Below are 23,758 nucleotides of genomic sequence, written 5' to 3'. Positions count from 1 at the left end.
AACGAAGCAAATGTTATAGAGAAGAATCTCAGCATATCATTATTTTGTATTATTGAAAAGTGATTGTGACAATATTAGAGAAGAACAAGAGAAAAGGACTTCTTTGGAGGTCTTTTACATGCCCAAATAAGCCTTTCCTGACATCAATGCTAAAGTACTATTTATTGACTGTTGTTGAGGCAGGACATTTGTATGTAGCTCTGGCCAGCCTATAGCTTACTATGAGGACCAGATTAGCCTTGAACTTGCAGTTGTTCCTATGCCTCCTGAATGCTTGGGATCACAGACATGCACCACCACACCTGGCAAAATATATTTCTAAAAAAAAAAAAGAAAGAAAAAAAAATCCTTATATGGGTCTTTAAGCTTTAGTACGGTTTAATGTTTACTGAAACTATGGCTATAATTAACTAATTACTAATTAGTATTGTTAATCTTTATGTGGATCTCAAAAAAAGGAATACTTTAGGTAAAATTAAATTATACCTTGCTTTTCCATAAAACTTGAAAATTGGGATGCCTGACATATTCTAACATTGTAAGTTATTGTTGCAGTTACCTTCATGTTGCTGGCACAAAGCACCTGGCCAAAAGCATGTGGGAGGAAAAGGTTTATTTTGGTTGACAGACTCAAGAGGAAAATCTGAACAGAGGCTGGACTTCAACTCCTGGTCAACATCGGTTGGACAATAGCAGCAGGAGACTGTGCCAAATAATGGCAAGGGGAAGCTGTCTGTAACACCCCTAGGTCCAGCCCCAACAACACATCCTCCTCCAACAAGGCTCCAATTCCCAAATTGCCATCAGGTAGGGTTCAAGCATTCAGAACAAGTGAGTTTATGGGGGATACGTGAATCAACCACCACACCCTCAGTAACTACTTCTTTGCTACATGTCAGAGTTCTCTAGTGGTTAAGAGTCCATCCACTCTGGGCTAGTGTGTTCAGCAGAGAAAAAAGTACGTGTCCATCTATACAGTTCACTTAGAGTAGGAACCCCGTTTTTGCAGCAACATAAGGTGGCCTCTCTAATTGGTCCACTGAACTTTTCATGTATGAGGCAAACTCAGATACAACACAGCCAACTGATTTTCAAAAAGTTATACGTCAATTTCCATGATTTGAAAGTGTTAATAATGCCTTTCTTAGAAAAAGTCCATGTGGCCTCAGAAAACATCTTGTGATGCTGGATGAGTAGGAGGCGAGGGCCCGAGGCACGTACGGAGTTGCTCAGGTCCTCTCATCGTGACACCGGAGGTGGCAAAGCTCACTGAAAAAGCCGTCACCTTGGCTGTCCTCTGTGTGCAATGAACACTCATCCAAATTCCTCTGCTCAGTTGCATAGGACTGTAGTTATGGGAGACATTCACATTGTTGCCTTTCAACTTAACTTCTTCTTACAAAAATCATCTAAACGTTTCTTGTTCTTCCCAGAGAGAAGGAAGAAAGAGCTCTTTTCAGCACTCAGATGTCCTTAAAAGTTGAGTGCATTAATCATGCCTCTTGTCCCCTTCCCACCTACAATATTCTTTTAAAGTAGATTTTAAGGAAACACAGAGTCCCACTTCCTCTCCAGGCAATGAATCGTTTCTCTCTTTCCACAGAAATGAAACATCATATTCTTTAATCTTATTCTCCAGTCCTAGTTGTTTTTTTTTTTTTTCATTTAAGATCCATCTCTGGGTTTCTCTTGCAGTATTTAATTAACATCTAATATTGCTCCAAGAAGGATTTAAGGCAATTTACACAGACACACAGATGAAAGAAAACTGTACAGGGGTGACTGAAAAATCAATAGCTTTGCTATAGGTGTACAACTGTAATGGAAAATGGCATTAATAGCAAGAGTAAATGTAAAGTGTTAGGCACAGACCTCTGAGAATGGGGAAAATCTGCACATGAGAAAAATCATAAACTTTATTATGGAAATGAAATGGTGCTGAAGCCGACAGTCTGTCCAAAGCAGAGGCTGCTTGCTGGCCATCTACTCAGCTCTTCCACGTGGGCTTGATTCCCATGGTGACCTGGCCTTTCCCTAGCTGACCATGACTGTTTCCCAGTGCCAAGGCTAAATGTGACCAGAGATTAGCCAGTGATTAGTCTTAATGCTGGCAATTGTGGCCATCAGAAGTGTGTAGGGATGTTTCAAGAAAAGTTCCCTGATTTCTCAGGATGGACCTTTTTCTGTTTGGTGTACTGCTACGTCTGATTGTGATGGCTGGAATTACTGCAGCCATCTCTCAAGGAGGGCCAGCCTGAGGACAAAGCTGACATTCTGAAGACATCAGAGTAGAAGGAGACAAAGACTGCTGGACCTAGATGACACTATTGAGTCACTGCGTGAGTCTAAACCCTGCTCTATCTGTAGCAGCTCTTTGGATATGGCTTCTTTTGTCCTCATCACATGGTTTTCATTTGACCTCATAGCATAACTGCATGTCTCAGTATTCTTTATAGCCAGGATGGGTTTATAGTTCAGCTGACTTCCGGATTATGGAGCATGGGTAGGATTCCTAAGTCCTTCATGGTCCTTAAGAATAGCCTGTGTCAGGGCTAGAGGGATGGCTTAGTAGTTAAGGCATTTGCCTGCAAATTAAAAACAAACCCAGTTTCCATTCCCTAGGACCCACATTAGCGAGATGCACGAGGGGGCCCACGCATCTGGAGTTCCTTTGCAGTGGCTGGAGACCCTGGCGCACCCATTCTCTCTTTCTCTCTCTCCCTCTTTCTCCTCTGTCAAATAGATAAATAAATAAAGATAAAATAAATGAAAAAGAATAACTTGTGTGATTACCTGCCCCTTCCCCACGCTACACGTGACACAGACGACTTGGGGACCCAGTGGAAGCACTGAGACACCTGAGCCCCTGACTTTGCCTAGAATGCTGCCAGTCCAAGCAAACACTGTGAAGCAAGTGTTTCAGCTACTTTCCCATTTCTAGGACAAACCAACAGATCAAATTCAGCTAATGGGGGCTGGAGAGATGGCTTAGTGGTTAAGGGACTTGCCTGCAAAGCCAAAGGATTCAGGTCCAATTCCCCAGGACCCACGTAAGCCAGATGCACAAGGTGGTATGAATTAAACACACCACCACCACCACCAGTGTACAGTTTCAAGGGGATCCTTTGTTATGGCAGGGAAAGGTGGCAAAAGCACCCAGGCCTCACATATCTGGGTGGAAGTAGTCTTATCCCCAATGGAAAACCTACTCCAGCAAGGTTCGACCTCTCAAACTGCCATCAGCTGTGGAGCAAGCATTCGAAGGCTACAGGGGACATCTCATGCAAACCATCACACTAAGCAACAAGCTTTTACCCAACCAAGCCTCTCGGAAATCTGGGGCTTCCAGCATAGCAACTAAATATTAATTATTCTGCTAATGTCATGCAATAACATGTGGTTATCGCCCAAAACAGTTTGGGTTTGGGTATTATAAATTGTATCCAAATCCCTCCCAGTTGTCACATGTGCCATTTTGCTAGACCAGAAGTCTCAATAAAATACAAGATTCTTCACAGTGATGCCCAAAGTAAGGCTTGTTGACAACAGCACCATGGGACAGAGCTATTCTGGGCTAAGAGTTTGGTACCAGGTCATAAAAGCTTTAACTGCTGCTCTATGGAAAATGTGGCACAATTAAACATAATGACAAGTAGCTACACAGATAAGGGGCAGTGGCATCAGCGACATCATTCCCAAGGAGCTCATTCTATGGTATGGGCTGGAAGTGGGGCTCATTTCTGAATAAGAGTCACATTTACCAGATTCACGGGAAAGGGAGCAGCTTCCATTGTGGTAGTTTTTCACTGAATAGGATCTTTAAACAGTGGGACTGGAGCTTAATTTTTCTCACCAATTAATAAACCACTAGAGTGCTGTAGTAATGAAAACAGAGAGGCACCTTGTGGCAAATTCTAATTTCCCAAGTAAATAGTGAATTTCTGAGAGTTCCAATTAGAGAGGGGGGAGGGAGAGTAGTTTCATTGTTAGGACCAGCATAATCGAGGTGCACACAGCAATATAAATAGACATTAGAAATAAGGTACAGTATGGAAATAAAAAAAAATCTACATGTGCACTGAAAATACAAAGCACTGTGCACTGCACGTTTCATGAAGACACACATATTAAGACAGACACCTGAAGGACAGAATAAAAGGAAGTAAATAGAATAAAGGAGTAAACTTGCTTAAAATAAAGCAATAGTTGGTTAGAACTAATAAGAACAGCACACTTCCTCTCTATGTTAGAAATCAAGAAGAAAGAAAAAGAGTTCTCAGAATATGTGGCAAGTTAATAAAAGAGGAACAATAAGAAACAAAATTGATAGGGCTTTTCCTAAAGCGATAAGTAGACTTGTTAGAGCTACAAGAAAAAAGGGGTTTTACATGGGTATTATGACCAATTTTGTTGGGAATTTTTTGTTTGTTTGTTTGGTTATTTGAGGTAGGGTCTTGCTCTAGCCCAGGCTGGCCTTGAATTTACTCTGTAGACTTAGGGTGGCCTTGAACTCATGACAATCCTCCTACCTCTGCCTCCTGAGTGCTGGGATTAAAAGCATGCACCACCACGCCCTGGCATGACCAATTTTTACTAAGGTACAAATAAAAATATAGATGGATCTTGAAAGAAGACATAATCCAATCCAGAAATCCCAATTAACAACAAAATGCTGAGGCTGTTTACTCAGTGTAAGACTCACACCAGGGTTCATTTAAATAAGCCTTTGTTTACAGATTATTTCCTCTTTAATTGGAAGAAGAGTATCAGAAAAGCAAAATGGATAAAGAAACGGGAGCCAACTACATACTACTAGTCACAGCAGACACATTATAACATATGAACACAGAGAGGATAAAAGCAAAAGTGCAAGGAATGACATAACCAAGGAGTGGGCATGTGAAAGTCATGATGTCTCTATCCGTAGACAACAGCAGCTTTCGAGGCAAAGTGGTCACCCATGGAAAATGAAGGACAGTCCATAATGAAAAGAGTCAGTTCATCAGGGAAAAGGCAGCAAGTCTAAATGTGTATGCGTCAAAAGACACAGATTCAAAGTACTTGGAGTAAACACTACATAGTGATAAAAGAAGGAAAAATATTTTCCGTCAGAGCTTTGTGCTTCGCTTTGTGTTTGAAGAGCAAGCTGAAGAAACAAATGTCAGCAAGGCAACAGAACTTTGAACTACTTAGTGACATTACAGAAAACTATGAATAAATTGGTAGAAGTCAGAAACTATTTTGAAGTGGAAATAAGAAATCAGCATGGCATCAAAATGTGCAAAATGCAGGTGCAACAGCCAGTTTCTAGAGATGGCCTCTCTGTGATGCTGTGAATGGGAAGAGTCAGGGTAACAGAAGATGGACACTGCTCCAAAAAGAGGAGGAGAAGGAACGGCAGAAAGCATTAGATGTATGACAGCGTAGTCAGTTGCACAGAGGAACAAAAGCAATGCAGACAAGATAGGAAGGAGCTCCAACCCCAGGTTACTGGTGGAGGAGGAGAAGCCAAAACCTCATCAACAAGCTGAGCTAAGACCTCTCCCCTGCTGTAAAATGAGAATCAAAGTCCTAGCGACAGACAGCAGTTCTTGTAAATCTTAAATTGGGCTGGGGAATTTAGAGTGACAGTGACTCCTCCTATGTGGCAGGCCAACACTGGAGAAGGAATCCATTAAGTTTCTCTCTGCATTTCAGAGGGCTATTCCCATAGGCCATCTTGAAAGGTAGCCTATTATTTGAGACCATGCTACTCTGGAACCTTGAAAACAATGACAAATCGGAGAACCTGGGGACCTTTTAAGATAAACACAAACTAAAGCAACTCACAGTCACCAAACCAGCATTGTAACAACAGCTAAAGGAATTTTATACACAGTGGAGGAAGAAAGACATGTCCCAAATAGAGCTCAGGAAATAATAAGTTTCAAGAGAAGGATAGATGAACAAAAGAGCAGTAGGAAAAAAAAAAAATCTACCATGTCAGTCTCAGCAAATCCCTAATATGAACAGAGGAAAAAATGAACAGATAGTATGTTGATTGCAGTTACCTTCTCATTGCTGGGACAAAACATCTGACCAAGAAAGAGGAGCATGTGGGAGGAAAAGTTTATTTTGGCTTATAGTCTCAAGAGGAAGTTCCTTAATAGTATGGTAGAACTGAAGCTGGGCATCACATCTTGTCACATCAGTTGAAAGGAAGCAGAAAGAGTGAGATAGCTAAGGCACACCCAGTAGGGCTGGACTAATAAAATGCAAGGTCTGCCCCAGTGACACACCTCTTCCAGCAAGGCTCCACCTCCCAAAGGTTCCACCAGCTGGGGATTAACTATGAGGCTTAGTCACAACACATGAAGTGATGGGACATTTCATGTTCAAATCACCACACAATATTTAATCCAACCAAGAACAAAATTATAGGAATCAGCAACTTTAAATGCAAATAGTCTTGGCTTGCCAATTTAAAAAAAAATGCAGCCTAGGGCTTGAGAGATGGCTTACGAGTTAAGGCATTTCCCTGTGAAGCCTAAGGACCCAGGATCAATTCCTCAGGACCCACATAAACCAGATGCACAAAGTGGCGCAAGCATCTGGAGATCGTTTGCGATGGCTAGAGTTCCTAGAATGCCTTTTCTCTTTCTATCTATCTGCTTCTTTCTCTCTCAAATAAATAAATAAAATATTTTTAAAAATGCAAGCTAGCTGACTGAATTAGGAAACAAGATCCAACTATTTCTAATTGCCTAATAGGAGGGGAGAGGAAACTGGTGAAAGTAATGGTAGGGTGAACATTAGCAAAGCACGGGATGTGACATGCGTATGTGAAGACATCATGAAACCCTATTCTCTTTTGAAAAAAAGTTTAAAATTTTCAACATGGTGTGATGTTGCTGAAATAGTGCTTAGAGTCCAGCGTAAACTTCAGGTATGTATTAGAAAAAAAGTTAGGAAACGCAAAGACCTACATTTTTATCTCAAGAAACTAAAAAATGAAGAGCAATGGAATCTAAAATAAACGCATTAAAAAAAAATCAATGAGTTACACAGACAGCAAAGAAAAAGCACAGGAAAATGTGGAAATGGAATGTGGTTCCCGGCAGGCCACTCTCAGCTCCTCACTTAATTAGCAGTGTGGCCTGAGGCCAGGGAGAGAGGTGGTCTAGGGCTGTTTTCACTCACAGTTGGATTTAGCCTCAGAGTTCTGCCTCACTGGTGGTTTTGGAGATGGGAGGAGGAAAACCATGGGGATCACTGTGGCTTCCCTACACATAGAAGCACCCCATGTCTGCTGATGGCACTGTCACCTCCATCACTGTGTGTTTCTCAGCATACCGTATTCTCTAACCCTACTTTAGATAGTGACTCTCAGACATTAAATAAACAAAATATACCCACCTTTATAGGAAAAGCAAAAACTGAGCCAAATAAATTTTATAGACCCAGCCCTGGAATGTAAAGTGAGCTTCCTGCTGCTTCACCGTTTCGAAGTTTAATTGTCGATGCACATTTAGGGACATTCCTAATGAGGAACATCAGTGGGAATCAAGTCATTTAAAACCATGCTTAGGGGCGGGAGAGATGGATCAGTAATTAAAGGCACTTGATGGTAAAGCAGGCTGGCCAGGGTTTAATTCCCAAGCCACCCATGTAAGCCAGGCACAAAAAATAATTCAAGTGTCTGGGTGTTCATTTGCACCAAGAAGCCCTTGCATGTATCCCACTCCAGGACACAAGTGCAAACAAATTAAAAAAAAATTATTGGAGGGCTGGAGAGATGGCTTAGTGGTTAAACGCTTGCCTGTGAACCCTAAGGACCCCGGTTCGAGGCTCGGTTCCCCAGGTCCCACGTTAGCCAGATGCACAAGGGGGTGCACGCGTCTAGAGTTCGGTTGCAGAGGCTGGAAGCCCTGGCGCACCCATTCTCTCTCTCTCCCTCTATCTGTCCTTCTCTCTGTGTCTGTCACTCTCAAATAAATAAATAAAAATTTTTAAAAAAATGAAAAAAAAATTATTGGAAACTTACCAGATGTTTTATAGAACACATCTAAGAAACCCCAAATTATTCTGTATGATCTTGTGGAATGTGTAACACTTTATATGTAGTTTTTAAATGTGTAAAATAGCATTATAATTTTTTTCCATTTTTCTATGTTCCGTCATGTTTTAATCTGTTTGTATTGTGTGTACTCCACACAGGCCTGAAGGGTTTTTTTTTTAATTTTTATTTTTTAGCTCTATTAGTAAATCTGATTGTGTTTTTCAGATGTTAGAGATCAAAACTAACTTATTAAAGTCCATCAGGGAGCACAGAAGAAAAGTAAGGTATTTACAAGTGCCATTAACCAAGAAGGCCAAAAGACAACATAAATGGGACAGCAGTCCACATCACTAGAAGGTATAATATTGTTAAGATGTTAATTTGGGGGGTGGTGGTGGAGATATGGCTCAGTCAATAAGTGCTAGCCACACAAAGTAATGGTAACAGGAAAACACTTAAATATATTGATGACGAGGAAAAGAAATTTTCCTTAAAGAAAGATAAAGATAAGGGCAGAAGCCTCACACCCTAGTCCCACGACTTGTGAGACCAGCTTCTGCAGGCAGCAAGGTGGCAGGCAGCTCCCGGGGCAGGAAAGACTCCTTGACCACTTTTTCAGTGTCAACAGATGTAACTGAGGAACTTTCTAAAGTTACCAGAATAACTCCAGACTGTTGCCTGACCTTTAAAAATGACACTGGCATTTTCATCTCTATTTAGACGATGAACAAGAAGTCTGCATATGGACCCGATGGAAATCTTCACTCCCATCAGCCCACAAAGCAGCACTTTGGGCCATGAAGACTTGTCCAGATGGGTGGTGAGGAGGCCTTGTGACATCTTACCTTCTGTGGCCTCTTCCTAGTTCCCATGGCCACTGAGTTCTGGAAGGTTGATGTCCCAGTGGGTGGAGGTGCTTCCCTGCTTAGCCAGCCTCACCTCATTTAGTGCTCAGCCACCCACACATTTCTGTGAGCCCTGGGGCTGCAGGGACTAGTGCTCTTCTGGTCTCTTAGCCCGCCTCAGTCAAAGACACCAAGAAAATGAAACTGCAGGGCCTGGCAAGATGGCTTAGTGGTCAAAGACACTTACTTACCTGCAAAGCCTTCTGGTTCAGGTCCAATTCCCAAGCCACCCATGTTACCCAGACACCAAAAAAATGGTGCTACCATCTGGTGTTTCTGTTCAGTGGCAAGAAATCTTGGTGTACATATGTATACACACACACACACACACACACACACAATAATAAAGCTTAAAAAAAAAAAAACAAAGAAACAGCAGCAGGCACACTGACTACCTAGGGTGGGGCCTATCACACCAAAACAAACCAACCAGTCAGCATTTATAGTAAGTTAGTTCCCTGAGGTTCAGCCAGGCCTGGGGGTCTCACAGAGGGTAAACTTCATTTCGCATCCTTCCACCCACTCATCGGTTTTCAGAGGCTGGCGGTACACTCTCTGAAGGTAATGAAGATTCTTCCTGGACGATACACGTGGCTTAAAAGGAATAAATTGCCACATGCCTTCATGTGCCTTCTTTCCTCAGGCTGGCCTGCTCCTCCCAGAGCCCTTGTCACAACCACCCTTCCCACTTCACTGAACGACCTAGTCCTCACGCTCTGGAATTGGATGACAATACACTGTCTCACGTGGGAAGACCTTGAGGGCACTAGACAAAGGTAATTAGGAATATTGGTGTCTTTATTAAGAAAGTCAATTTCTCTAATGAATGGGTGATAAGTCCTTTACAGAGACAAGAGGTTTGTAATTATGTGTATGCAACACACTTGAGAAGGCCGAAATGCCGTCAATATATCATTGCTGAGAGATCGCCATGTGGTTTGTGACTGAAAGCATGGGATTTAAAAACTGAGGAATGTTTTCTCATGCAACTTCTTCAAGCAAAGAAGCTGACTTATAGAACATTGTACTAAACTCCATTGCTTTCTAGCACTTTTCAATGGAATAAGAACATATCAACAACAGGGTGGAGAGATGACTTAGTGGTTAAGGTATTTGCCTGAAAAGCCTAAGGACCCAGGTTCAAGTCCCCAAAACCCACCAGATGCACATAGTGGTCATGCGTCTGAAGTTCAATTGCAGTGGCTAGAGGCCCTGAAGCACACATTCTCTCTCTAAATAAATAAATATAAAATATTTAAAAGAAAATGGAGGGAGTGTTTTTAAAATTCATTTATTAATTTTATTTATTTAATTTTTTAATTTTTATTTATTTATGAGTGACAGAGGGAGAAAGGCAGAGAGAGAGAGAGAGAGAGAGAGAGAGAGAGAATGGGTGTGCCATGGCCTCCAGCCACTGCATACAAACTCCAGATGCATGTGCCCCCTTGTGTATCTGGCTTACATGGGTTCTGGGGAATCAAGCCTTGAACCAGGATCCTTAGGCTTCACAGGCAAGCACTTAACTGCTAAGCCATCTCTCCAGCCCCCCAGAAGGAGATTTTTTTTTAAAAGAATATATCAACAACCAAAACATGTTCTGCTCATGCTACTGAGATAAATTCAAACAAAAGTAGCTATTATGCTCAACAGTACAATCCAATGAACATTTATGTTGTTCTGATTGTTCATCACTATTGTAGTAATAAGGCAATCTTAAAGAATTTTTACGACAGAAACTGACAGGCACAGGACTTTTACAAAATCTGAAATTCTTCAGGTTGTGAGTAATGGCACACACCTATAATTCTAGTACTTGAGGAGGTAGAGTCAGGAGGATTAGAAGTTCAAGGTCATGCTACGCTAGACAGAGGGTTCAAGGCCAGCCTGGGGTACATAATGAGTCCAGAATTCAAGCCCCGCCTGGACTACGTGAGATCTTGTAAAACTTTGAAATTCTATCAACATTCATTTTTTCTTTGCAGCTCTATGTAACCAAAGGCCTCAGTTAATGATCTTGAATGTCAAATGATGCTAAGATAAAATTTCAAGTGGAGATGTCACATATCTTCTAAAACTCAGGCATAAAGCATCTTTGGAACATTGATAAATCAATTTGCCAAAAATTGGCTGTTTGGAACAAGAGTGTAGCATTCCTCTTCTCTCCACTACTGTGTTTACTCCTCCTCTATTGTTAAGCCCAGATTTAAAAGGTGGAACAAAGGCAGAAGAGATGGCTTAGTGGTTAAGGCGCCTGTCTGCAAAGCCAGAGGACTCAGGTTTGATTCCTCAGGACTTATGTAAGCCAGATGCACAAGGGGGCACATGCATTTAGAGTTCTTTTGCAGTGGCAGAATACCCTAGCAACCTCATTTTCTCTCTCTCTCAAATAAAAATGAAATATATTTGTAAAGAAAAGGAGGAACAAGCCAGATGTGGTGGTGCACATCTTTAATCCCAGCACTCAGGAGGCACAGGTAAGAGGATTGCTGTGAGTTTGAAGCCACGCTGAGACTACGTAGTGAATTCCAGGTCAGCCCACCTTGAAAAACCAAAATAAACAAATGAATAAAAAAAATTCTAGGCAGAGAAACAGAAAAGATAACATAAAACTTCCATATCTGGGGAAAGGACCAGCTCAGTGGGTCAGCAAGTACCACAAAAAGTAGTAATCACAAGTTCTATTGAAACTTTGTTTACTAAGTGAATGGTCATGGGTATCACACCATCATAGTATGCAGAGATTCTACTGGAATCATGCAAGTTTCATTGCAAATGTCAATAAGCTACAGTGAAAATCACATGCTCTGCAACTATTTTAAAAGATTTTCAAAATTTAGATAACAACTTGAAAATACCCCAGAGACCTTATCATTTTGCAAAATTCTGTTAGGACTTACGTAAGTAGAAAACATTGAGGACCACCACATCCAGTCTCTGCACATGGACATAGTTTATACCACACTGACCCAGGTAGCACAAGGTCAGCAAAAGGCCACTGGGAGCAAAGCCGCTTTACTCACAGCCCAGGAAGCCCCAGGAGACCCTGTGGCAAGGTCCCTGCTACCTTCTCATTCTGGTGGGAAGTTACAAAGGCTTCTGTTAACCAATGTGTGGAAAACGAGAAGCAAGCACCGCCTACGCTCTGGTGGGCAGAGGCGGTCAGGGGCTCAGCATCCCAGGGTAGGTTGGGGGTGGGGACTCACTCAAAGTAAAGCTGGAGAATAGGAATCGAACACATTTCTAACTGCCCCACTTCAGGAAATGGCCTTAAACACAAAACAACTACTTCTAAACAAGTGGTTAAAAAACCTACTCATCTCCTGCCCCTGTGAAGCTGCCCTTTCCTTCCTAGGATTTGATCTCTTTGATTCACTCATCTATACCCAGAAACATAAGGTCTGTCATTCAGTAAGTATGTGGTGGGTCCATGCTCCGTGCTGGGGCTACACAGAGACTGAAAACCTCACCTGAGACCCGCATGAAGCTGAACATCTACTTACAGGCACAGTAGCGCTCTGGCTCCGTCAGCCTCAGCCCTCTTAACCCAGTGGAGAGAACTCCTCACCTCTCAACCTGTTTCCTCATTTTCTCCCAGGGTCCTTTGTATACAGGCCCTGTTTAACTCCTGTCCCTCTAATCACCCTGGTGACACTCAGGGGTATATTTAAGAGACGGGCTAATGCAGTTCCACCTGGATGCAGACTAATTTGGGAATGTCAAGTACTACATCTCCTCCTTTCACAGGCACCCGGAAAGCACAGCCCAGACACCAGGAGTGGGGGTTCAGAGGCATCTGATCATTGTAAACAGCACACCCCTCAAATGGAGCAGCGACCCACAGGGAAGAGAACGGGGAAGGACACATGTCTGTAACTTGCCTATAGATCAGTATTCACCGCAGTCATACGAGGCTAGCAGCCCTCAACAATGTAACGCAATCGCTAAGTGGTGAACTTGGACCTGAACTAGGGATTGTTTTCTTGCAAGCACCCATCTGAGCTCCCACCCCTCTTAGCCCTCCCTGTTTCAAGACGCTCAACAGGCTCCGAGCTCCACTGACACCCCTCTTCCCGTCACGAGTAGTAAAGACGCCTCACCACACAAGTAAGGACGCGCGGACCCTCTCTCCTTTTAGCATGAGAGCTCTTAGGAGACAAGGGGGCCACATTTAGCTTTAAGTTACTATCCAAAGGATTGAATAGCATCTTAAACAACACAGACTTCAAAACTACCCTCTGAATGACATTCTGTGTGCAAGATCACTTTCTGGTGTCAAATTTCTTTTGTGGTAAATTCCTTCAGCTTCTAAGTGCCTTATAACTCATTCAATAAATATTGAATGAGCATTTGCTACATGCTGGCACTGATCTGAACACTAGAGATACAGTCACGAATAAAAGACAGCTCCCCCACCCCTGTATTTGAAATATACACCATGCTACTAGGTTCTATGAAGAAACTATAAAGGCATTAATTATTACTTCCTTCATACAATCCAAATACTTAGCCATATGCTGGTGGCTTATGCATGTCATTCTAGGACTTGGGAGGCCAAGCGGGAGGACTTAAAGTACAAAGCCAGCCTGAGCTACATATCAAGAGCCCATATGCAAACAAGCAAAAAAAAACAACTTACCTATAGTTTTTCTATCAGTTTGCGCCCTAACTTATTCCAGCTCTGTTGAAAAAGCTAGGGGCCAAAGGTTTTCTTTTCTTTTTTTGGTTTTTCAAGGTAGGGTCTCACTCTGGTCCAGGCTGACCTGGAATTAACCCTGTAGTCTCAGGGTGGCCTCGAACTCACGGCGATCTTCCTACCTCTGCCTCCTGAGTGCTGGGATTAAAGGTGTGCGCCACCATGCCCGGCTCAAAGATTTTTTTTTTTTAATTTATTTATTTATTTGAGAGCGATAGACACAGAGAGAAAGACAGATAGCAGGAGAGAGACAGAATGGGCACGCCAGGGCTTTCAAGCCTCTGCAAATGAACTCCAGGCGCGTGCGCCCCCTTGTGCATCTGGCTAACGTGGGACCTGGGGAACCGAGCCTCAAACCGGGGTCCTTAGGCTTCACAGGCAAGCGCTTAACCGCTAAGCCATCTCTCCAGCCCTCAAAGATTTTCTTAATGAGTATTCTGAAACCAGATGTAAAATGAGAAAAAGGGAGCGGGGACTGGGATGATGGCTCAGAGTACAAACTACTTGCGACACACACGAGGACCTGAGTTCAGATTCCCAATACCCATGTAAAAGCCAGGTCTATGGTGTGTGCCTGTGACTCCAGCTCTGGGGAGGTGGAGACAGGAGAATCCTCTTACTTGCTGGTTACCTTGTCTAGCCAAACGGGTGAGCTCTGGCTTCAGTGAGAGGTCCTATGTCAAGAAATAAGGTGGACAGTGGAAATGGAAGACTCCTGATATTGACCTTTGGCCTCCACACGCGCATTCACACGTACACAGCTACACACATATACACACACATGTACCACACTGGACACACACACACACAAACACCACTGGGTACAACACCTAGCACTACAGTAGATACTCAATATTTGTCACTTTGTAGAGAAGACGGACTGCAGACTGGTTTTTTATATTCAAATATCATCCGAATAAGATATTGTTTGAGTTTACATATATACAGAAAGGATCTCATGAACTGCTGTTATTACTATGAAGATGCAATTCTGTTAGATAACAAATCTCACTTAGGAGAGAATGTTCAGTATTTAACACTCAGCTTTCATTAAAGAAAAAACACACATTTTTTTTTTTAGAAGTAGTCACAGGTAGCATTGTGATATTCTGATCTACCACAAACCGCATATATAGTTATGGTCCCAGGAAATGATAAAGGAGCTGGAAATTCCTATTGCCTAGTGACCATATCCACTGTACTGTGACAGCGTATAGCCTACTTGAATTTGTTGTGAGGCTGTGTGAATAAACCTATTGTGTAGCCAGAACCATTCAGGCACAATCACATGTCACAAGGACAGCAAACCTCCATGTCACTTGTTTACATGTTTACTGTATTTCTCATTATTTTAGAGCAAATTTCACTTGAAAAAGTTGCAAAATGTACTGGATTGTGATGGATGAGCAGTGGTCTCACACACGTCAGGCTTTGGTCACATCAAGAGGCCATATCAAGTGACAGATCTATACCAGGTAAGTCCATGTGAATACCCTTGGTGATATTCATAAGTAACTTAAAAATTATGATTACCATATATATACGAACCTGACAATTTCCATTTGATAAAACGATCTGAAAATCATATGGTAAAGTTTGAGACAGTGAGTGAGAAGGTAAAATTTTCCTGAAACCAAATGACATGAGGATAGTGAAGGTTAGGAATTTGTTGGCTAAAGCACACAAAATCCCAGTTAGTGGACACTGTTCTTGGGACCTATTGTACAACATGGTAAGTATAGTTAATGGCAACATATTATAGATTTAAAACTTGCTGAGTATATACTAAACATCCTCACTATGAAAGTAAGTGAGGTGACAGGTGTCAGTTAGCTTGGTGTTGTATTTCTTACACAGGTATATAATTTTTCTTTCCTTTCTTTCTTTCTTTATTTATTTATTTGACAGCGACAGACAGAGAGAGAAAGAGGCAGATAGAGAGAGAGAATGGGCGCGCCAGGGCCTCCAGTCACTGAAAACGAACTCCAGACGCATGCGGCCCCTTGTGCATCTGGCTAACGTGGATCCTGGGGAATCGAGCCTCAAACCAGGGTCCTTAGGCTTCACAGGCAAGCGCTTAAATGCTGTCTCTCCAGCCCTACAATTTTTATTTTCAATTCAATATATACAGCAGTAAAAAAATAAAAGAGGAAAAATGGAGCTATCTCAAGTGTAAAACACTAACCTCATATGAAAGAGGCCCTGTATTCAATCCATACATACACGGGCCAAAAGAAAAAAAATAAGAACAAAAGATGTAGTCACCCAAGAACCACGACTAGAGTTCAGTATGGCAGAGGATGGCAACATCAGAAGACTCCTGCTAACCGAAGGCTTCACTGAATACAACAGCACGTTTGCACCTGACCCCGTGGGAGAGTGTCAGGGTCGTCAGCGGGGCAAGGACGAGACCACAACACTTGGATGCAAACTGTTGTCTTTGCCATACCTCAATGATGTTTTCAACTTACATCCAGGTATTTCTGTTAAAAGTGGGAATACTAGGGTTGGGGGTATTCTGTTTGCCTACCATGCATGAGGCTTTGAGTTTATCCTTAGCCCCTGCATACAACTACATATGATGGTGCAAGCCTATGATTCCAGCACTCAGGAGGGGGAGGCAGAGTGATCAGTTCAAGGTCATCCTTACTACCCTAGTGAGTTTAAGGCCTACCTGGGATACATGGAACCCAACATAAACAAACAAACAAAACCCTGAGACTAATTATAGCAACCAATGGTCAACACTATAGTATAAACAGGGTGTACCTGCTTAAATTCCCGGTACTCAAAGGACTGAAATCATACCTAAATGTGGAGGGTATACTGGTACCTATGTCAGTGGATATGGTGGACTGAATCTAGGTAAAACTGGAAGGGTGGGTCCTCACCAACAGTAAGTGCTCAGCAAATGTCAATTGTATTTTGCTTGTATTTATGGTAAAGGGTATTTTTAAATTTTTAATTAATTAATTAATTAATTTGACAGCGAGAATGGGAGCTCCAGGACCTCCAGCCACTGCAAACAAACTCCAGGATAATGTGCCACCTACTTCATGTGGCTTATGTGGGTACTGGGGAATTGAACCCAAGTACTTAAGCTTTGCAGGCAAGTGCCTTAGCCACCACACCATCTCTCCAGCCCTGCAAAGGGTAGTTTTGACATTTGTTCAAAATTGTATACAAAACTTACCAGGCATGAATAAAAAAATAAATTTTAGGTGGTTTTTTTTTTTTCTGTTTTTTCGAGGGTGGGTCTCACTTTAGCCCAGGCTGACCTGGAATTCACTCTGTATTCTCAGGGTGGCCTCAAACTCAGGGCGATCCTCCTACCTGCCTCCCAAATGCTAGGATTAAAGGTGGCGTGTGCCACCATGCTGAAATTATAGTTTTTATAGACTTACTTCTGCAAATTGGAAATGTATTCCAAGCCAGTATATATAGATGGCAATAATATTTTTACTTGTGTTTTGGGGAGAAACAGAACCATGCAATATTTCAAGTTCATCAACAGTACTGCAAATGAAACATACAATAATGTATTATTTTAACAAGCCAAGCAAATATTCCATAGTCCAAAAGGTCTGAGTAGGTATATCTCAACGCTATTCTGACATACAGTCTCTCTCACTCTTTCTCTCACTGAAAACTACCTGGGATAGTTAAATAAGATGGTCTACTTCAGTTCTTCTGTTCTGTTTTTACAGCATGCCTTAAAAGCAATTACTATTCTATTATGGTTCACACAAGACAGGGTTTACCAGCTTGTAATTTAGAGAGGCATGTGGAATAGACAGAAGAAAATGGAGCCACCCACCAGTTTTCAAGAAACACCAAACAGTATCTGAAATATTTGGAAGACACACATTCATCACGTCACACCAAACGATACGGTGGCCATGCCTTCATGCCTAGTCATGAGAGAGTAATCAGTGAAAAAGTAGGTTGAGGGAAGAAGAGTGATGTAAAAAGACAATAGGAAGAGGCAGATTGGCAATCCTTTTTTACATATAATTTTTTGACAACTTCTATACTTACAGACAATAAACCATGATAATTCCTTTCCCTCCCCTACTTTGCCCATCACAACTCCACTCTCCATCATATCCACTCCCTCTCTCTATTAGTCTCTCTTCTATTTTGATGTCATCATCTTTTTATCATATTATGAGGGTCTTATGAAGGTTTTTAAACCTAAATTGTTATTTCTGGCCTGTTAAAGTATCAAAATCAAAATGAAAATTGCTGCTCACTGAGGAAAACTATCAAAAATGAACCATAGTTCAAGTAATGTTCATCCAGAGAGAGTAAAGAAAATCTATACATCTAACATTAAGAAAATTGGCTGTAGTTTTCCATACACCAGGGGAAAAAAGGTCATATTTCATCAGACCTATGACATTCTCTCAGAGAGGAAGAAACAAGATAGCAGGACATATTTTGGGTACTCTTTTTAGGCTACCCATAAGAGAGAAACTTCTAAGTTTCTTTAAGGAGAACTACCTGGAGATAGCAATATGTAAAGTAATGTCAGGGTTAAAGAAAGGTAAATCCTCACATGGAAGGAGACCCACAGGAGTATGGGGAGAGCAGTGCCAAGGATTATCCTTTGGGTCAGAGCTCCAGTGAGCAGCATGTAGTGGGGAAGCAGGCAAACGCCTGAGAGAAGGAACAAGACCTGATCCATCCGCAGCTGCGTCATCAGCCTCCTGAGCACAGCTCCCAGCGCCCAACATGAAGTTCAAATGAAGGGCCCCTTCACCCCGAGTTCTCTGCTTCCTACTAATACCTTTGAGACAGTCTCATTACCTGATTCCTTTTACTTGCTGCTTAACTGTCTGAGCTGGCCTCTCTTCCATTCTTAACTCATTAAGGTGTGTGTGTGTGTGTGTGTGTGTGTGTGTGTGTGTGTGTATGTATACACACACACACACATAAGAATATATACATATTATATACACACATACACAACACATACACACATATACAGACATGAGAATTTTTTGTTTCTTGCCTGGAAAGTGCTAATTTTTTTTAACCTTTCAATTCAATTGATTTCCAAAGGTGAATCCAATTCAGCTGTAAAGCCTCCACTTTAAGCTAGGGGAAGCTTTGAAGGTTCTCTGTCTGGTGAAGAACAGAAACCTGATCGATAATGCTATTGAAAATATGACCAGATAGAAAGCCACATTTATCTGTGGTTGTGACTTTTATTAAAGCAGCTTAAATCCTTTGCAAATAAGCTTTTCCAGAGGACTCGATCAATAAGATGGACAGGCAGGCAGGATTACCAGTGATCCATTGTGCAAAACCCACCAATGCCCACTAGAAGCACTGGAGTCTTTGAGATATTTGAAACCTAAAAACAATCCTACCACCTTTTTCTCTAGTGGACGGCTCCTAGGCCTATGAATCACACTCAGCTTCATTTGCAAATGGATTTGGCTGTTAACAGAGGACTGTGCAGTGCAAATATTTCTTTTCTGGCAGCACAGTTCAGTTGAAAAGAGAAGCTGAAAATTAGTTAGCTGTATGGGAGAGAAAAAAACCCTATTCCAGTTTCCAGGGAGGAATAATTGAGCGCAGATTGCCTGTTGCGTCTTTAATTTAATTTGGAGACCTTGCATCCTTTTTTTTTTTCTTTTGCAGCCAATACTTAGTGAGCTAATTTGTACCTGGTTCATTTTCTTCCTTTTATCATATCTATTTTAACATCAACCACAGAAATTAGAAGCACTATGAATAAAAGATGAAGCCTGACTTGGGACATTCTTTCCTTACAAACATACCATGAATTACTTAAAAATTAAAATCTTTTTTGGTGTGTGTGTGGGTGTGCACGTGCACATGCAACATAAAGGGCTGAGATATATGCCTCGGCTCTTATCCTCCCTGATCACCACTTTCTCCTTTGCTTAACAGATGCAGTTTTTAAATGTTTTATGGGGTCCTTTTTTTTTTTTTCCTCCAAGGAAACAGTGTCTAGATGGTAGTCCACATAGAATCATTAATTTCAGACCAGAAGAATGGCAAATCATGCTATTGAAACTAAGGGTTTAAAGGAAAAGAAACTTCAAAATCTGGAAAATGCCCAAGATTAAAAACACATACCCTCCAATAATCAAGTTAAATGATGTCTGTGGTGCCAAGAAAAGGGTTGCAACAAGGAACCTGAATGGACAGCACACATTTCTGATGAGCAGAACCTAACTGCGTAAAACATTCCCAGCTGGACAAGGGAATCAGGCAGTGGTGGAGAAAGATACTAGACATAAGATCACTGAGAGTAGCATCCAGGAGGTGCAGAACTGAAATCCCAAGTGTGTCTTGCATATTATGCTTATAAACAACAAATCTGTGGTGTATTTTGTATATCTGGTGCTTTCCTGTAGAAGTCACATGCATTCTTAAGATAATTATTTCCAATTGTACAAAATGTTAGTCATAAAAAGTCTTGCATGATTTTTCTTTATAAATTTCCACTTTGTCAATACTATTATTTTTCTTATTTTTATTTTCCTTTTTCTTTTACCCTACTCCCCCAATACTAATGAAAAAAAGCACTTATTTTTTCCCCCTCTGGCTCCACGACAAGCTCTCCTTTCAGCTGGGAAGCATGAAAGGAAGACTGTATCCTGATTGTTTCAAGGCCAGGATGTGCCAACTCCCCCCACCCCTCCAATCTAACATCTATGCCAGCAGGATAATAGTAACTGGGGTAGATGGTAATCTTTTCCCCTTGTCTATCTAGCCTCTGCAGATGTTAATTAACAGTGATGTGCATTATTTTTTTTAAACAAGACCACACATTTTCATAGGTAAGGCAATTTTCAGGTTGTCTAAGAAAGAAGAAAGACTTTTGGTTTTGAAACAAATGAGCATTGCAAGCCAAAGGTCTTTGCTTCAGAATACTAGCTACTTCTTTTAAGGGAAAGAGCACTGAAATGGCTCAATTTTAAAATAAAAGCCTGATTTTGAAAATCAGTTGGTAGCTCTAATTGTGGTTATGATAAATATTATGCTATACACCACCAAGTTGTTTTCTTTCTATTTTTAATTTCCTCTAGAGAAACATGGAAAGCAATCCCTATGGAGAATTGAGAACAATTACTTTTTCTCTTATTCACAAAGGGGGAGGATAAATAGAAGTGACGGTGGTAATTAACTAAAATATAGACTTTGGGAGGCTGGAGAGATGGTTCAGCAGTTAAGGCACTTGCCTGCAAAGCATAAGAACCCGGGTTGTCCTCCCCAGGACCCTCATAAACCAGATGCACAAGATGGCACATGTGTCTGGAGTTTGTATGCAGTGGCTAGAGGCCCTGGTGTGCCCATTCTCTCACTTACTTTCTCTCTCTTTCTCAAATAAATAGATAAATAAAATATTTTAAAAGAAAAAAAATAGATTTTTGGAAATCACAGAAAATTCAACAGGAAAGGAACAGAGTAAGAAAGTAAACACAATTAGGGGGAGAGTGTGAGTGTCGGGACAACTAGGGGGCTTGATGAACAGACAGATTTTCCCTGTTCTGTGTCCTGGTCACAGCATTTTCCAAATGTCCTTCTTTACATGAGGAAAGCAGGAGATTGGGGCGGGTGTGTGTGGGGGGGAGGGGGGTGTCTCTAGGAGGCAGAATGTCATGGAATATGAGGTGGAGGAAGCAAACTGAACCACAGGACAAAGAAATCAAGATTTTGTTCAGCTCTGTGCTGTGAAGAAGAAAACTGATAAAAACCATAAAACTTAGTCTCCTTGGCAAAGTGCCCACAACGCACCACAGAGTATCAGCTTCAAGAAACACCGCCTGATCTAACCCTGTGTCCGCTGGCTGTGCGTGCTGGCTTCCCAGGGAGCATTTGCCAGAAGGCACCAGGTAGTAGTAAACCGCCCTATGCAAGTGTGGCACTGGTAAACTCTCCAAACCAGAGTGAGGCCTCAGAGAAAGGTCTAGAAAAAGGGTCAGGCAGGCCTGATGATGCCTCGAACTGAAAAAATAAGGCCTAACTATGATCCCAACTTATTTGCGAGAGAGGATTTTCTTGGAATAAAAAAAAAAAAGGTGAGGGAGTGCAAGGAAGTGAGTGTTTTTCACTACCAGCCATTTCTGCATCAAGGGCCTGACTGTGCCACAAAGTGTCTGTACGTTGTGTTTTGGTTACCATCCCACTTTCTTCCGAACAGCTTCTCCATGCAATCACCTGTAGGCGCTGGAAAGCTCCCTGGTATGTCAAGCCTGCCCCCTTGTCTATGTTTTATTCTTAAGCTGGCCAGAGCCTGCAAATCATGTGTTCCCACCTTGGGCCAGACCTCCCCGTGCCATCCTCTGACGCCCCTGGGCCAGACCGGTCCTCGAAGCCACTTTTCCACTCCCTAACAGCCAGTGATGCTGAGAAAGCTGTCTCAGATTCGCGCACAGAGGAGGGCCAAGAACTCAAAGTGACCCGCAGAGAATTCGGTCCAGCCCAGCCGACCCGGGGGTTCCTCTCTGCCCTGACATCACCCCCACACCCCCTCAGTGGAGCTAACCTCCTGGAAGAGCTCCAGACTGTAGGTGTTGTCGTCGTCGGCGAAGAAGAGCACGCCGGGCTGTGCGAGCTGGTGCTGGTGCCTCTGGCGCAGCCAGGCGAGGCCGGCGTTGCGCTGCTCGGTGGCGCGCGGCAGCCCGGGCCGCTTGTAGCGCCGCGGCGTGGGCACGTGCAGGTGCGTGCTGGGCAGCCCGGCCCGCGCCAGGAAGCGGCTCACCAGCTCGCTGCGCGCCGCCGCGTCCTCCACCAGGATCCAGTGCAGCTGCGCCACCTGGCGGAACGTGTTGGCCAGGCGGGTCAGCTCGGCTTTCTGCACCGGGCGGCTGTAGGTGGGCGTGATGGCATAGATGGTGGGCAGCGGAGGCTCGGGATGCGGCTGGGTCCGAGATGCGTTGCGTTTCTCGGGGTCGCGCCTGGGGTTACCCCGGCGGAGCTGGACGCGGGCGCCCACGGCGTAGGGAGAGAAGTAAGGGCGCGGAGTGAGCGGGGGAGCCGGCCTGCGCGTGTCCACGTCGAGCATGATGATGACGATGAGGATCCAGGGCAGAAGGATGAAGAAGCGGCTGAACAGCACGGACTTCATGGCGCGCTCTTACCGGCCCCACGGAGTCTCTCGGGCCGGGACCCTCCCGTGCGCGGTTTGGACGGCGGTGTGGCGATGGCACTCAAGGTGCTGCTGCGGCCGGTGCGCTCTCCATCGGGCCGGGGGCGCTGCGGGGGCGCTGGGTCCGCAGGGTCACCACCGGGGCGTTGGGGTATCCTCGTGGGTGCGAGGGGGAACTAGGACTACACGAGGTGCACGGGGAGGGTGTCTCTCACTCTGGCGGGAAGCGGGTACACGGTCCAGCTGTGCACCGCTGGCCCCAGAGTTGTGCCAAGTGCGGGCACGGCGGAGCTCCCCTCGGCGCCCTTTCTGGAGAAGGGGAGCCTTGGAACCCTCTCGCTGCGGGCCTCGGTGATGCTCCGGGACCTCTCGGAAGGCGGTGGCAAAGGCGGCGAAGACTCGGGGTTGGACACGGAGGAGGATGCTGTGCCACCAGCTCGGTTCGCGCGCCGCCGCAGAAACCTGCGCTCCGGTCCCTCGCTTTTTTTTTTTTTTTTTTTTAAATTCTCCCTGGCTCCCGGCAGTAAGATCCCAAAGCCAGGAAAGAAAGAAACAGCGAAGGGGCGGGGGCGCTGCAGACTCCAGCGTCCTCCCAGTCCTCCTGTGGGAAGACAGCAGCGCTGCTACTGGCGGACAGAGTCTGCGAGGGGAGGCGGGCGAGCGGGCGGGTGGGGGCCCGGCTCTCCGTGGGGGTCTGCGCGCCGGCTGCCCGGCCAGCGAGCTCCGGAGGCGGCGGCTGCGGGGCGTGCGGCAGCGGGAGGAGGGTCCCCGCGGGGCGGCGCGACCTCCGGGAGGAGGGATGCCTGGCTCTCTGATCTCTGCGCGCGCTCAGCCCCCTGAAATGCTGCAAGGTCTTTGGAGAGGGGCCAGGAAAACCCATTCACGTGCGGAAAACACGCCGGAGATCTAGGGTGGGGAGTGAGAAGAGGAGAGAGGCGGGACAGAGCACAGGGGGTCCCTGCCCTGGGCTGCGGATTTGGTGGACAAGAACC

General features: G+C 43.8%; 1 protein-coding gene across 1 annotated transcript in view; it reads right to left on the bottom strand.

Moving 5' to 3' along the window:
- The window catches only part of B3gat2 (beta-1,3-glucuronyltransferase 2), a 79,652-nt gene extending 56,287 nt beyond the window's left edge, over positions 1-23,365 (bottom strand). The window contains exon 1 of the mRNA XM_004653058.2: positions 22,164-23,365. Coding sequence (XP_004653115.1) covers positions 22,164-22,745 — 582 coding nt within the window. The 5' untranslated portion in view covers positions 22,746-23,365. The remainder of the gene's footprint in view (positions 1-22,163) is intronic.
- Between the last annotated feature and the right edge of the window lie 393 nt (positions 23,366-23,758).

This window comes from Jaculus jaculus, chromosome 8 (assembly GCF_020740685.1).
Source record: "Jaculus jaculus isolate mJacJac1 chromosome 8, mJacJac1.mat.Y.cur, whole genome shotgun sequence".
NCBI lineage: Eukaryota > Metazoa > Chordata > Mammalia > Rodentia > Dipodidae > Jaculus > Jaculus jaculus.
The sequence above is the reverse complement of the archived record's forward strand: the minus strand, read 5'-3'. Positions and strand labels throughout refer to the sequence as shown.